Below are 16420 nucleotides of genomic sequence, written 5' to 3'. Positions count from 1 at the left end.
ACAAACGACAATGTGCGTTTGAGATACGTTACACATAGGTTCAAAGGACGCTACTCATAGGTTCAAAGCACGTTACTCATAGGTAAAAATTAAGTTTCGGGTATGCTAAACATTACCTCGACGTGTTTCGACTTATGAGTAACTTACAAGTAACGTGTGTCTGACGTGTGTCAACGATCCCGGAGCGTGCTGAGAACTTATGCCAGCATATGCGGAACTTGTGAGCCATACGTCGAGTACGTCGTAAAATTTTCAGCATGCTTGAAATTTCACGATGTACAAGACATACCACGGAATATGACAGCGTACTTCATTGTTTTCAGCGTGCTCCTAACGTATACACAACTTACCCATACTGTATTCAACGTGTGCCAGCGTTTTAGACACATTTTTCATAGGTCGGCAAACGCTGGCTAAATCGTCAAGCTGTGACTGCCATATTGACACTTCCAATTTTCAGGCGGTTATGATTTAAATCGGCGTGCGGCAGGTTTTTAACAGAGAACGCCACGAGTTCGTCGGCGATACGTGCAGCGCGCTATGCCTAAGTTAAACTATCGTTGGGCAGAGGTTGTGAATGCCGACAACAGGCTAAGCATTCGTTGGTATAAGTTATCTATAAGACAACGAAACGTTCTGTGCCCGTTACTAATACTAGTGCATGCCCGTAGATGTGTGGCCATACGTGCAAACCCTCCCCCCCCCCCGCAAAAAACTCAAACCGAGTGCCAGAAACAACAACCACACAAGCCGTTCCTTCGCTCTCGCGTGGCCGTACGTGCGTGTCCGTACGTGCGTGGCCGTACATACAATAATAAATAAAAAAACTTTCAAACCACGTGCCAGAAACAACAACCATACAGGCCGTTCCTTCGCTCTCGCGTGCCCATATGTGCGTGGCCGTACATCCAAAAAAAAGAACTTTCAAACAACCACACAGGCCATTCCTTCGCTCTCATAAACGATGACTGGATTGGGGCATTGTGTTTATCTATAAATGTGCATAAGAAATCGAGAAATTATGAGAATACAGTAAGTCATCACGATCAAAAAGTAGTGCGTGCCCGTAAGGAATGTTCACATCATTCCACGAATTATCGCTGGCATTGAAGTAACAACTGCTGTGATACTTACACACAGAGTTAATTAAAATCAAGTTTACCTCCCTGTCTTTGCTTGCCATGACATTTTCTGTCATTTACCATTGGCACTCCGACCCCACGGTAACTAAGGCACCGATCGATCCCCATCGTAACCAGCACGGCACATGACGTCATCGTCGGCCGGCCGTGCACCAGCCTACGCAGCCACGTGTCCTGTGATTGGTAACTAAATGGCGCATTGGCCATGCCTACGCAGCACATGTCCTGCCATTGGTTGGTAAATAAATGGCCATAACTTGGGAATCACTTGTCCGATTAATATCAAATCTTGAAAAGGCACATCCTCAGGTCCCCAGCAATACACACACACAAACACACACACACACATTGCTGGAATTATAGATAGATGAAATGAGGTCAATGAGATGACAAATGAAGGGGTTGAATGCAGACTGCAGAGCAATGAGAAAGGAAACCTGTCGTTGTGAATCGTTTTTACCACCAAATTGAGATGCATTTCGTTGGCAAGCGTGTTGAGTGGAGCTGAATTCCTTAACACTTCCAAAGGCCACAGCGTTTTGAAAATTGGAAACAAAAAAAAAAGTTGTGCACTTTTTTTGATAAATTATTTTTGGAACAATTTTTCTTCAATAAATAAATAATAATAAAAATCGTCTCCATGTACATTGTACACACCTTTATCCCGTTAGCACCTCTTCATAAACAACATCGCTGAGGAAACGGCACTTCTTCTTTGTTTCCTCGTCCAGGGCAAGAATACGGAGGCTTTTAATGGCCAATTATTCAATTAGCGCCAACGTATTTTGCCTTTTCGCAAGGAAAAACACGAAGAGGAGAGGAGAGGAGAGAAAAAACCCGTAATGGCGAACGCGGCTGAGTTTCTCTTCACCATCGACCACGGCTACACAGCAACGCTTCCTGTCATTGGTTGATATAAAATGGCCGCAGCAACGGTTCCTGTCATTGGTTGGTAAATAAATGGCCATAACTTGGGAAGCACTTGTCCGATTAATATCAAACCTTGAAAAGGCACATCCTCAGGTCCCCAGCAATATATCTGGTAAGTTTCAATTAGATCGGACTGGCGGTTGTTGAGAAACGGCAGTCACAGACACACACACAGAGATTGCTGGAATTATAGATAGATGTTATGCATACGACCAACACGTTATGAATACGACCAAAACTTTAAAAAAAAACCTCAAAAATTCAGCGTACGCCAACGTTTTACATACATTTTTATACGTTGCCATTGCTGGCTAAAACATCAAGGTGTGACAGCGCCTTAAGGGGTCTGAAGTCGTGCCAACACAAGAGCATCTTTGGCATCTCCACAGACCTACCAGGCCAGCCTGTGCCACACCGACTGGTACTTCACTAGGGAAAATGCACATGCCTACACTTCTGTTAACTCGTATTGTGTTCCCCACTGAGTCTGGCCACGTTAAGATTAGTGTTGCGGATAGCCGTGGAAACTGTTACCGTCCGGTTTAAGCATGCCTTTCGGGTTTCTCTGCCATTTTTATTCATGTTTGCTTCCTTCCCCCCCCCCCACCCCCCATCCTCATTATTTATTAAACATGTTTTTAAAGCGAGTTGTCGTGCATTTTGCGCCAAGGTATCGTCTTTAGGAGTAATTAAATTATGGTTAAAATTTTATGCTTGTGCTGAAACCACCATGTTGTTAAGTTTATAACCACTAACCACACCACACGTGGATTTGCCACATAGCGGGGAGCCTCCACTCAGCGTGTTGAGAGTTTATCTCCAGCGGTCAGTGTAGCTTCACCCGTTAAGGAGACAGAGTCCATTACTAATTGGCTGTCAGGAGTGCAATTTTTCGATCTGGATTTGAATCTCACTGAAAATTGGTAGTCAATGAGTGTGATTTTCAAATCCGCTTTAAAATTTAAATTTGTTCATGTCAGGGAATAAATTTAAACCCAGATTCTAAATCGAGCACGATTCAGTCCCAAATACAGTATGTATTGCAAATCAGGCTTTGGAAGAAGGAGTTAACTGTGTTAATTTTAAAATAAAATAAACCGCTCTGCAGGACATGGCCCAAAAGAGGATGGGCATTTCATGGATGTTACAGTGACATCAATAAAAACATTTTTAAAAGCATTAATGTTTGGGGATGGATACTTAACTTTTTACAGTTGTTTGGATATACCAGTTTTCTGAATTGTGAAGTACTGTTTTCATTCGCTTGTTTATTATTATTATTATTATTATTATTATTATTATTATCAGTCCCCAACAGTTTCACCGGAAGGGACTATAGGTTTGCTCTCATCCATCCTTCCTGTGGTTTTCTTACTTTTTTTCCAGACCCTTTAACACATTCAACTGAAACTTGGTACATGGCTTTATTATGATAATTCACATAACAAGTTTGAATTTCAGGGCATTTCGTCAATTTTTCGCAGAGTTATGCCCTTTTTAAACTTGGAAAATATGACGTACTAGCAAATACAACCCATTGCTTCACTGACGGGGGGAGGGGGGGTATTGAGGAGGAGGGTTGAGGAGGGGGGAAGAGGAGGCAGGAGGGAGGGGAAGCTAGGAAGGGGGAAAAGAGCAAGGAAAGAGGGGGAGGTGGGGAGAGCTATGCCTCACCAAATGTTGTGGTACTGTGGGAGAGAGGGATGTGAGGAGGGGTGAGAGAGACAGAGAGACAGAGAGACAGAGAGACAGAGAGACAGAGAAGTATAAAAAAAGAAGAGAGAAAGGTGAGGGGTGGAGGTGGGGTTAGTAAAGAGAATGATGTTATACTTATTGACCGGAGACACACACAAAAACAAACTCATGTCAGAACAGCTGTACACACAACGACACAACAGAGTTCATAATGTAATCCACTGGAACATATGCAAAAACTTTGATGTCCTCGTTCCAGAAAATTTGTGGGAAAATTAACCAAAAGTAATCACTGTAAACATGGAAGTCCCTACCGCTCACGTACGAACTAATGATCCCATCGAGTGTGAACATCGAAAACAAAGCGTTGCAACCGGATATCACACTTAGGTACAAAAAAAGAGAAGAAGACATTGCTGAGTGAGGTGTTAATACGAGTGATTTTGGAAGAAACGATGCAGAAATCAATAAAATGACCAAACACCAAGACCTCAAAAATGAAGTGAGAAGATCCTGGAAGCTGAAGAATGACAAAGTTGTACAAGTGATAGCTGGACCTTCAGGAATGATGACAAAGAACCTCACAGAGATATTAAACATAGGGGCAGTACCCATGGGCACTCACCTGGTAGTGGCTGGAAAAGATAATCAGGCAACCACTGGTAGGCATGGATGACCTACAAAATATATAATGGAGAAGAAAGTAAATATCTATGATTTTTTTTTAATGCCATGAACAAACCTTGGTACATCACAGGTGATAAAGGTTGTGGTCAAGTTTCATTGAAATTGTGAGTGGCTTCAGAAAAGAAAGTAAATACATATTTTGGGGAGCAACCCCCCCCCATCCCCATAGACCCTCCTAGACCCCATTTTTTTATGTCATGAACAAACTTTAGTACATCATGGGTGATGAAGATGGTGGTCAAGTTTCATTTGAATTGTATGTGCAGTTTTGGAGAAGAAAGCAAATACATATTTTGGGGGACAACCGCCCTTAAATCCCCTTAGAACCAGATTTTTCTCATGTCATGAACAAACAATGGTATGTCACGGGTGATGAAGGCTGTCGTGAAGTTTCATCGGAATTGTGTATATCGTTTGAGAAGAAAGCAAATACCTCTTTTGGGAGACAACCCACTACCCCCCCCCCATAAACTCCTTCCGTAGACCCCTTCAGACCCCGTTTTGTGTTTTTTAATGCCATCATGGGTGATGAAGGTTGTGGTCAAATTTCATTGAAATCGTATGTGTAGTTTCTGAGAAGAAGTTGCAAGTATTTGTGGACGGACGGATGAATGACGCACCATCCAAAAAGCTCCCCGGAGCTACTTTACAAGTGAGCTAGAAAACACCCTTGGGAATATTATAACAAACGAACTACAGTTGGAAGCTGTCCAGGGCTCAGTGACGATCCTGATAAGAGCCCTCGGCACAAAACTTTGAGAACAGAAAACTTCACAGCTTGGGTTATGAATGGAGATCCTTTACTGAAATGAAGGTGGATACTTTGAGCCCACCCTAGGAGGACTCCATTCCACATTCTGAAACCTGCATAGGTACATGCCAATCAACGGCGCACACATGCACACGTACACGCATATACACACGTGCTTGGCCAATATCAGCAATTTTTCGGGAATTGGCGGGATGGAGTCAGTTAGATTACCAAGTGCAGTACATACTGTATACAACCCAGCAACCTTTAGCAGCTTTCACCAAAAAAACGACGTTACATTTTTGCAGACGTTTCAGGGAGATGTTCACAAACATTACTCTTTATAAACATCTGCGTGTGATGGGTGAAAAAAAAATTGTCTCGGTAATTTATAAAATACGTTAATATGTCAAATGGCTCAGAAATCAGCTGAAAGAACCTCCATAAGATACAGGATGAAACTTTGCAACCAGGGCACCCGTAACAGTCATGGCATGTCCACACACCCACCGAGAGTCCATACAGATCCAAATCTACCCATATGTGCCACGTCCGTGTGTGCTGTATATTTACCTCTACCTTGTAGTAACTGTCGACTGCACATCCTGATCAGGAAACAAACTGCACTGTACAGCTCGGTAAATGGCTTAAGCACTCAAGCACTCCAACAGAACGCCTGGCTTGGCAAGCGATTACCAATCGCCACCGATACAACTATGCACCCAGAAACACCCGTGCAATGTACGAATTGGACAAAGCAACAGTTTTTGGGGGAGTTGGCACTGCTGATACTTTCAAATCTGGAGCTTACATTTTCTTATTATGCTTTCTTTAAGAGATTCTCTCGGGTATTCATATACGCAAATTAAATAAAGCCACGAACGCTGGCGTCTCCAGGTGTTTATAAACACTGCAATATACCCAGCGATTCGTCGCTATGATGAACAGGTATTCGATAATACGAGTGAGGAAAGTGAAGAAAAAAAAACTTTCTCGTTCAGAAATCATTGTGGCCTGTTCCAAGTCAACGGATAGTTGAGCAGGCCAAAAAAACCATGGCGGCTTCAGACCCAAACAAGGTTACCCAGGAAACGCCTTCAGACCCCAGACAGCGAGGTGGCCAAGGATTGCCTGATGAAGGATATATTATATAAGGCCGTTAATTATCTTCAAAAGGGGTGTTTTAATTAACCCAAACAGCCAATTTTCACTCTTGCACTTCTTTGGAGTTTTCTTAGTGTGCATGAAAAGTTTCAGGCTGCTATGTTTTATGGTTTCTGAGTTATGGAGAAGACACACTGACACAAACACACGTTACCTTTTATTCATACAGATGATACACAACATGGGTCAGTGTTCAGCTTCCCTGACTCCACCCCACTGCTTTCCACCCATTGGCTGGACAGTTGGCCTGACTCTACCCAGTTAAAATAATGCACCACCATTGCATGAAGCAGCATAGATCAGCAGGCCTCAGGCCTTAGGTCTGGGTGTTCGTCTATGGGCCAGTGCAATTGGAATGATCCCAGGTATATAACCAGTAGTATACATGCACATAAGCCATACACATGTTTTTGCTTCATGGATGTATGGTGGGTTATTTGGCCTGGTGTTGGCGCAGTGGTTAGGGCAGTGGAAAAAGCCTGGTGTTGGCGCAGTGGTTAGGGCAGTGGCTTGGGACCCAAAAGGTCCTGAGTTCAAGCCCCGTTGGGACACTGAATTAATATATGTGTGTGTATATATATATATATATATATATATATATATATATATATATATATATATATATATATATATATATATATATATATATATATATATATATATACCAAGTCGAAAACACCAGGGGGTTGACTCAGCCTGCCATCCTTCCGAGGTTGGCGAAATGAGGACCAGTTGTACTGGGCCCGGTGCATTCCCCGGTTAGAATAGGTGTACCATATCCCTGTGTGTCGTAAGAGGCGACCAGGGTTGCGTCAGGAAGGGCATCCGGAGTAAAAACCTATGCCTAATCATTATGCGGACAACAAAACTAATTTCCATACCGGATCGGTCGAGGCCCGGGTTACCAACGACCGCCACCGGTACCGGTGGTCAGCAGGGTACCAGTGGAAATTGTGCTACTGCTGGGTGAAGGAGAAGGAGACGGGGAAGGCGAGTCCGGAGGCAGTGGGAGAGGGGGAAGGTGAGAAGTGTGCAGGTGAGAGTTGGAACTCTGAATGTTGGGACGATGACTGGCAAAGGGCGAGAGTTGGCTGATATGATGGAGAGAAGAAAGGTGGACATACTGTGTGTACAAGAGACCAAGTGGATGGGGAGTAAGGCTAGGAGTAAGGCTAGGAGGAGGTGGTTTCAAACTGTTCTACCATGGTGTGGATGGGAGGAGAAATGGTGTCGGGGTAATTCTGAAGGAAGATTATGTCAAGAGGGTTTTGGAGGTGAGGAGAGTGTCTGACCGAGTGATGAGTGTGAAGTTGGAAATTGAAGGAGTGATGATGAATGTCATCAGTGCATATGCCCCACATATGGGGTGTGAGATGGAGTATAAAGAAGATTTCTGAAGTGAGTTGGATGAAGTGGTGGAGAGTGTATCCAAGGATAAAAGAGTGGTGATTGGAGCAGATTTCAATGGGCATGTTGGAGAAGGGAATAAAGAGGATGAGGAGGTGATGGGTGGGTACGGTCTCAACAAGAGAAATGTGGAAGGGCAAATGGTGGTAGAGTTTGCAAAAAGAATGGAAATGGCAGTGGTAAATACGTATTTCAAGAAGAAGGAGGAACACAGCGTGACATACAAGAGTGGAGGAAAGTGCACACAGGTGGATTACATCTTAAGCAGGAGATGCAACCTGAAAGAGATTAGTGACTGTAAGGTGGTGGCAGGGGAGAGTGTAGCTCGACAGCATCGATTGGTGGTCTGTAGGATGATTTTGGTGGTGAGGTTGAGGAAGAGAGTGAGGGCTGAACCAAGGACCAGATGGTGGAAGCTGAAGGAGGAAGACTGTTGCGTGAAATTTAGGGAGGAGGTGAGACAGGCGTTGGATGGTGGTAAAGATGGGTGGGATGATTGGGCAACGACAGCAGAAGTTGTGAGGGAGATAGCTAAGAAGGTACTTGGTGTGACATCTGGACAGAGGAAGGAAGATAAGGAGACTTGGTGGTGGAATGAGGAAGTGCAGGAAAGTATAAGGAAGAAGGGGTTGGCGAAAAAGAAGTGGGATAGTCAGAGAGATGAAGAAAGTCGGCAGGAGTACAAGGAGTGGTGGCGAAAGGCAAAAAGAGAGGTGGCAAAGGCCAAGGAAAAGGCATATGACGAGCTGTATGAGAAGTTGGATACAAAAGAAGGGGAAAAGGATTTATACCGATTGGCAAGACAGAGGGACCGAGCTGGGAAGGATGTGCTGCAGGTTCGGGTGATAAAGGACACAAATGGGAATGTGCTGACGAGCGAGGAGAGTGCGTTGAGAAGGTGGATGGAGTACTTTGAGGAGCTGATGAATGAAGAAAATGAGAGAGAGAAGGTTGGAAGAGGTGGAGATAGTGAATCTGGAAGTGGGTGGATCAGTAAGGATGAAGTGAGGACTGCTATGAAGAAGATGAAAAGTGGAAAGGCGGTTGGCCCAGATGGAATACCAGTGGAGGCATGGAAGTGCTTAGGAGAGATGGCAGTGGGGTTGTTAACCAGATTGTTTCATAAAGTCTTGGAAAGTGAGAGGATGCCGGAGGAGTGTAGATTAAGTGTACTGGTTCCAATTTTCAAGAATGAGGGTGATGTGCAGAGCTGTGGAAATTATAGAGGGATAAAGTTGTTAAGCCACACCATGAAGGTTTGGGGAAGAGTTGTGGAAGCTCGGTTGAGAGGAGAGGTGATGATCTGTGAGCAGCAATATGGGTTGATGCCAGGAAAGAGCACCACTGATGCAATGTTTGCTTTGAGAATGTTGATGGAGAAGTATAGGGAAGGTCAGAAGGAGTTCCATTGTGTGTTTGTGGATTTAGAGAAAGCTTATGATAGGGTGCCAAGAGAGGAGTTGTGGCATTGTATGAGGAAGTCGGGAGTGGTGGAGAAGTATGTGAGGATCGTGCAGGATATGTATGAGGACAGTGTGACAGCAGTGAAGTGTGCGGTAGGAATGACGGACCGGTTTAAGTTTAAAGTGGGATTGCACCAAGGATCAACTCTGAGCCCTTTCCTGTTTGCAATGGTGATGGACAGGTTGACAGACGAGATCAGACTGGAGTCTCCATGGACTATGATGTTCGCGGATGACATCATGATCTGTAGGGAGAGTAGGGAGCAGGCTGAGGCGAGCCTCGAGAGGTCGAGGTACGCACTGGAGAGAAGGGGAATGATAGTTAGTCGGAGTAAGACGGAGTACATGTGCATAAATGAGAGGGAGGGTGGTGGTATGGTGCGTTGCAAGGAGTTGAGGTGGGGAAAGTGGATTGGTTTAAATACTTGGGATCAACTGTCCAAAGTAACGGAGAGTTTGGGAGAGAAGTGAAAAAGACAGTGCAGGCAGGATGGAGTGGTTGGAGAAGAGTTGCAGGAGTGATTTGTGACAGAAGGGTAGCTGCAAGAGTGAAGGGGAAAGTATATAAGACGAGAGTGAGACCAGCTATGTTGTATGGTTTGGAGGCGGTGGCACTAACAAAAAGACAGGAAGCGGAGCTGGAGGTGGCAGAGTTAAAGATGCTGCGATTCTCATTGGGAGTGACGAGGATGGACAGGATAAGGAATGAGTATATTAGAGGGACAGCGCAGGTAGGACGGTTTGGAGACAAAGTGAGAGAGGCGAGATTGAGATGGTTTGGACATGTGCACAGGAGGGAAGCGGAGTATATCGGGAGAAGGATGTTGAAGATGGAGCCGCCAGGCAGGAGAAGAGGAAGGCCAAAAAAGAGGTTCATGGATACGGTGAGGGTGAACATGCGGGTGGTTGGAGTGTCAATGGAAGATGTGGAGAATAGAGCGAAATGGAGACGGTTGATCCGCTGTGGCGACCCCTAACGGGAGCAAGCCGAAATAAGAAGAATAAGAAGAAGAAGAAGGATGTATGCTGGGTTATTTTAATATTAAATAGGCAAAGCCTAGAAACAAACGAAACACGGTGGGTTAGAGTTTCTTATTCTTCATTTTGGTTCCGGTATTGGCTTAAGCGTGCATGAAACGCAAACAAATATTTGTTTTTTTTTATCTCCCAAACATTCAATGAGACTGGTAGGGGACATGTATTGCAAAGCAATTCTCACTCTTGTTAAACATGCATTTCATGCTCATGTTTTATTTGATGAAAATGAATTTTGACTTGTCTAAACATTTTCAAACTAAGTTATTTGCAGATAAGATTTTTAAACCCAGCTTAAACTTTGTATTTAAGAGATTCCAACAAACTCATGATTTTTTTAATGACAATGACCGAGTGATGCCAAGATGAGGGCACAGGAAAGGGAAATATTTTTAAATTCAGTTTTAAATCCAGTTGTAAAATGATTATAAAGTAAAACTATACAGCACATGTATGAAAATTATTCATGAAAATAATATAAATGCAACTTCAATTTTGGAAGGGCGAGGGGATTGCTTACGTCAGTCGACTCAGAGTTTCATATACCTACAAGGACAGTGGGGCTACATGTACCCAAACTCTAAAAGGTGATGGACAAAATTTGTTGTTACATCCACTCCAACTCACAGAATTTGAGGCAATAGAATTGCAAGAACAGTCGAGGCCAGAGCTCCCCCCTCTGATCTTTGGGAAATATAGCATTGCATTGACTTGCAACCTTAAGGGCCATACCTTACCTTAAGGGCCAATAACACCAGACAGGCTGATTTGAGGGGAATGACTCTGTCGATTTGTATTTACAATATACATGCCCGTTCTGAAATTAAACACAGCATGTAATTGCACCTACATGCATCCTGCCTGCAAAGCAAAATGGTGGAATCTCGTACTTTAGTTTTTGGCGAAGCAGCCCTCCCTCCAAACATTTGTTTGAACAACAATTCTGTGGCTGAATATTAAAAAAATGATGAAAAACTATTAAAGTATGACATAGTAACGCTTGTTATTGCCTTCTTCCCATACCTTTCGAATCCTGCTCGTCTCTGTGCAGTCCTAATCCTGCTCGTTTCTGTGCGTACCAACCCCCGCCCCCTCCCCACAACCCCCCGCTGGAGTGGTGTCATCCACACCAAATCTCACCATCTGTGGCCCATCAACAGATTTTCGACCTTTGCAAAATGCACATGCAGTGATGACTTTCATGCAGCATGGTTGACTGAAGGTCAACGGGAACCACAAATACAGAATTTTCCTGACTTGATTGATGCAATTATGAAGCCCGAATTCAGCACTTTTAAACATTTGCATGTTAGATTGCTTAAGCAACTACGCCAATATAATTATGCATTTAACTTTTTATATGACAGAAGAGAAGAGGCGGAAGAGGACTCAGATGAGTGTGAAGGCATAGGGGAGTGTGGAAGGAGTAACGGGAGACCAAAAGATATCAAGAAAATTGAAAGGGGAAATTTTGGAGTCTTGTGTCATTGCCGGCCAACATTTACGGTCTCGAAACGGTGGCACTAACAGAGAGGCAACAACAGAGATTGCAAGTCTGCAAGAACAATTGGATCAGGAGGATTGCGGGAGTGAAGAGGGTGGATAGGAGGATGGATGAACTGTTTGAGGAGATTGGTGTGCAGATGAACTTGACGGGAAGATCAATAAAAAGCTGACTGAAATGGGCTGGACACTTGGTGTGGATGGGGTAAGAGAGAATGGCAAAGAGAGCGGATAGATTGAGGGAGCAAGGCAGGAGGAAACGAGGTAGACCGTGCTTGAGATGGGAGGATTGTGTGAGGAGGGATATCCATGAGGTAGGGGTGGTTGCAGGGTGGATGGAGTTGGCTGTGGATAGACTGAAGTGGAGGAGTATCGTGGTCAAGGCATGGCAGAAGCTTGGTACTGTTGGACCTCACCTCTTATAAAGGCAAGAGAAGTAGAACGAGCTGAATTATGTGATTGCATTATTCATAAAACTCGTTTAATTGGATTAAAATTTGACTGCAATGTACATACAGGGTGATTCAAAAGTAACAGAGCAATGAACCAAATACTTGTTTCATGTGTCTGTTAATGTTAAAATAAAAAAAGTACAAGTGCGTGCCCATACATGCAAAAAATAAAAATTAAAAAATTTAAAAAACTATCAAACCGCGAGCCAGAAACAACAACCACACAGGCCGTTCCTTCACCTTGCGTGGCCGTACGTGCGTGGCAGTCCGTGCAAACCCCCCCCCCCCCAAAAAAAAAAAACTTTCAAACAACCACACAGGCCATTCCTTCGCTCTCGTAAACGACGACTGGATTGGGGCATTGTGTTTATCTATAAATGTGCAAAAGAAATCGAGAAATTATTCGAATACATTAAGTCATCACTATCTGGAAATGGTGCGTGCCCGTACGGAATGTTCACATGTATTCCACGAATTATTGCGTGCATTGAAGTAACAACTGCTGTGATACTTACACACAGAGTTAATTAAAATCCAAATTAAAATCAAGTTTACCTCCCTGTCTTTGCTTGCCATGACATTCGCTGCCATTGACCATTGCCACTCCTACGCCACGGTAACTAAGGCACCGATCCCCATCGTAACAGGCACGGCACGTGACGTCATCGTCGGCCGGCCGTGCACCGGCCTACGCAGCCATCCCTACGCAGCAATGTGGCCTTTCATTGGTTGGTCAATAAATGGCCATAACGTGGGAATCACTTGTCCGATTAATATCAAACCTTGAAAAGGCACATCCACAGGGCCCCAGCAATATACCTGGCAAGTTTAAATTAGATCGGACCATTGGTTGTCGAGAAACAGCGGTCACAGACACACATATACACACACACACACACACACACACACACACACACACACACACACACACACACACACACACACACACACACACACACACACACACACACACACACACACACAGATTGCTGGAATTATAGACTAGTGCAATCCCGTACGTGCGTGCCCGTACGTGTGTGGCCATACGTGCGTGGCCGTACATGCAAAAAAAAAAAAAAACTTTCAAACCGCGTGCCAGAAACAACCACACAGGCCGTTCCTTCGCTCTCGCGTGCCCGTACATGCAAAAAATAATCATAATATCTTTCAAACAACTACACAGGCCGTTCCTTCGCTGTCGTAAACGACGACTTGATTGGGGCATTGTGTTTAAGAAAATCAGGAAAGTACAGAAATCGAGAAAGAAAGAATACAGTAAGTCGATAAATCGAGAAAAACTCAAGAAAGAATACAGTAAGTCGTCACGATCCGGAAGTCCGGAAGTTAAGTCCTCACTGTCCGGAAGTTCGCATATCGCAGTTACGATTATTCACAATTTAGTTTTAATGGCCAATTATTCAATTAGCGCCAACGTATTTTGCCTTTTCGTAATGTCATCGCAAGGAAAAACACAAAGAGAAGAGAAGAGAGGAAAAAAAAAAACGTACGTGCAAAAAAAAACCTAAAAAAAACAACACTTTCAAACAACCACACAGGCCGTTCCTTCGCTCTCGTAAACGACGACTGGATTGAGGCATTGTGTTCATCTATAAATGCGCATGAGAAATCGAGAAATTATTAGAATACACTATCCGGAAGTCCGTACGAGGTAACTCGTAATTGGAATGCGGCTGAGAATCTCTTCCCCATCGGCCACGCCTACGCAGCAACGTGTCCTGTCATTGGTTGGTAAATAAATGGCCATAACTTGGGAACCACTTGTCCGATTAATATCAAACCTTGAAAAGGCACATCCTAAGGTCCCCAGCAATATACCTGGCAAGTTTCAATGAGATCGGACCGGTGGTTTTCGAGAAACAGCAGTCACACACACACACACACACACACACACACACACACACACACACACACACACACACACACACACACACACACACTGCTGGAATTATAGATAGATGCATGTATACTTGCAGGTATCATTGACTCTGAATAACTTATCTTTTTGCACAAGAGGTGTTAAGGTTCTGCTGCACTGTCTCTTTTGAAATACCTTGTATCTGGTCCAAGATCCATGGTAATAAAGGTAATTTACCCATGATGATTATTCTTATCAATTATCATTTGGCACAGCACTGGGCAAATTCCAAATTATCTTAATCGGACAAGTGCAAGATGGATCATTTTACTCCTTTTGGCATTGTGGCACTTTATAAGCATTGGTCTCTTGTATTAATCCACAAACTGGCAAACGACTGAATGATTTGCAAAAGCTCCATTTTGTTCCACAAATTAATGATGATGCTCAGTACGAGGGAAGTTCAAAAGTAAACGTGTTTATTAGCAGAGTGCAGGTGTAATAAAATGACATTTTGCCTTGTGCTTTTGCTTTTACAGTTGCATTTTCATTCAATATTACATTCCAGTGACAGCATTTGGCTGTCGCCTGTCGTACAGCAACCATGAGCTCGGTCCACTTGTGCTGTGCCTGAAGTTCATGCTCGTTTGCGGCAATCTTTCTTTCATTTCCCCTTCGCATCATCACTATCTCCTGCACCATCTGTTCAAGATGACTCACATCTGACTTCCGCATATGCGCCACAAAAGGATGTGTCCTCAGAGGCTTTCCTTAAACCTGAAACAAAAAATAGAAGAAAAAAAAGTAAAAGAACTGTATTTCAAAAAAAAAAGTTTGTTTGTCAGCCGCACATGGAATAACTTACCCCGGCTTATGATGAAGGTTCCACCTCGAACGAAGTGCCGTCATCATGTTAAGATTCCATTCCAATGGAAATGCCGTAATTCTCGAAGAAAAGTTGTCGATCTTTCAGACTTAATCAGTTGTCTGAGTACATCGCCAGAAGCAGTCCCAACATCCTGGACAGCCGAATACTCAGCAAAGTTGGCCAAACTCAAACAGCCAACTCCCATTGTTTCTGGTCTTTGTCCCACAAAAGAGTCGACTGTGATGTAAACACATTCTTCATTGCATTGCATAGTTGCACACAAGCTATGTGGCCTTCAATTGTGGTCTTTGAGCTTTTGTATGTTTGTATAAAAATGTTAAGCTTCTTCATGCACCGAACCGGCAATTTATTTATGCCTTGCAATGTCAATTTTTGCAAAAGCCTTACATAAACAACTTCATTATGTCTACAAGAGCACGAGTGACTATGCACACACTCGTGGGACCACAATGTGACCAGGGCCTTCACCAACTCTTGTCGTCTGCCATTTTGCTCTCCTCTCCTTCTCTGAACTGTACCGCATGATGAAGTAAGCATGATGGTGTCAGCCACTAGTTCAAATCCCTAACAGCTCAGCCATAGGTATCCGCCCGCTCATAACCACAGTCAGCCTGCTTGCTCTCATTGGCCCAAAAAGTATGGTGTAAATGCGCTTAAATTGTCCCACTTGACAAGTGTTTAACCAGGTGAACCGATGGAGCCAAACACATGGAAATACTGCATGTTTACATGTTGAACAACGTTAGGCATCATTCCACGAAAATTAGGTAGCCTATGTACGAGTACGTTTGGTCAATGTTTTCAAAGTGAAGGAAATAAGATGTTCACACCATGATCTATACTTTTCAGCAATCTACTTTTTTATGTCAGGAGAGAAGGGTTGTGGGTTCATGCCAGTGCACACATAATGCATATTGGTCGGGTTGGGGGGGGAGGATAAGGTTATATGGTTAATCATAAAGTTGGAAGATTTGGAGAGCTTGTCGAGCATATTCAGCAAATGAAAAGGAATTTTGCAAACAACCAAACAGTGTAGATTAAATGACAGTGACAGTGATTAAATGACAGACAGTGTAGATTAAATGAAGAATTTCGGAAAAATAGTTGGAAGATAATTATAGGGATAAAAGAAAATAACTTGTGGAGGTAGGATAAACTATGAGAGGAGATTAAAAGGGTTTCTAAGCACGGGGTTTTAAAAGAAAGCTGGTCTTGGGCCTCCAGCAGTGACATTGCCAGACGACGGTAAGCCAACCGGACAGAATTGAATAAGCCAAGTGGTGCCTCGAGTTCAACACAAAAGAGGTCAAAATGTATACGCATTAAAAGCCCCATATACCGTACTTTAACTTAGAAATCAGATAATTGAGAAAGTTTTGCTGATTATAGGTATTTGTAAGCTTTGAGTCATCCGTGGCTGCTGGTT

General features: G+C 43.6%; 1 protein-coding gene across 6 annotated transcripts in view; it reads right to left on the bottom strand.

Moving 5' to 3' along the window:
• The window catches only part of LOC147028623 (chloride channel protein 2-like), a 131883-nt gene that overhangs the window by 110606 nt on the left and 4857 nt on the right, over positions 1-16420 (bottom strand). For 2 of the 6 annotated variants that reach the window (XM_085879234.1, XM_085879232.1), the window contains exon 2: positions 4393-4444. The exons of 3 other annotated variants lie outside the window; for them this stretch is intronic. In XM_085879234.1, coding sequence (XP_085735360.1) covers positions 4393-4437 — 45 coding nt within the window. In that variant the 5' untranslated portion in view covers positions 4438-4444. Of the gene's footprint in view, positions 1-4392; positions 4445-11297; positions 11317-16420 lie in introns of those variants that run through there. One more of the 6 variants, XM_085879233.1, reaches the window with a different exon arrangement.

Source organism: Eptatretus burgeri, chromosome 4, assembly GCF_056783735.1.
Source record: "Eptatretus burgeri isolate ZD-2024b chromosome 4, Ebu_testis_v1, whole genome shotgun sequence".
Classification (NCBI taxonomy): domain Eukaryota; kingdom Metazoa; phylum Chordata; class Myxini; order Myxiniformes; family Myxinidae; genus Eptatretus; species Eptatretus burgeri.
This window is presented reverse-complemented; position numbering and strand designations above follow the sequence as displayed.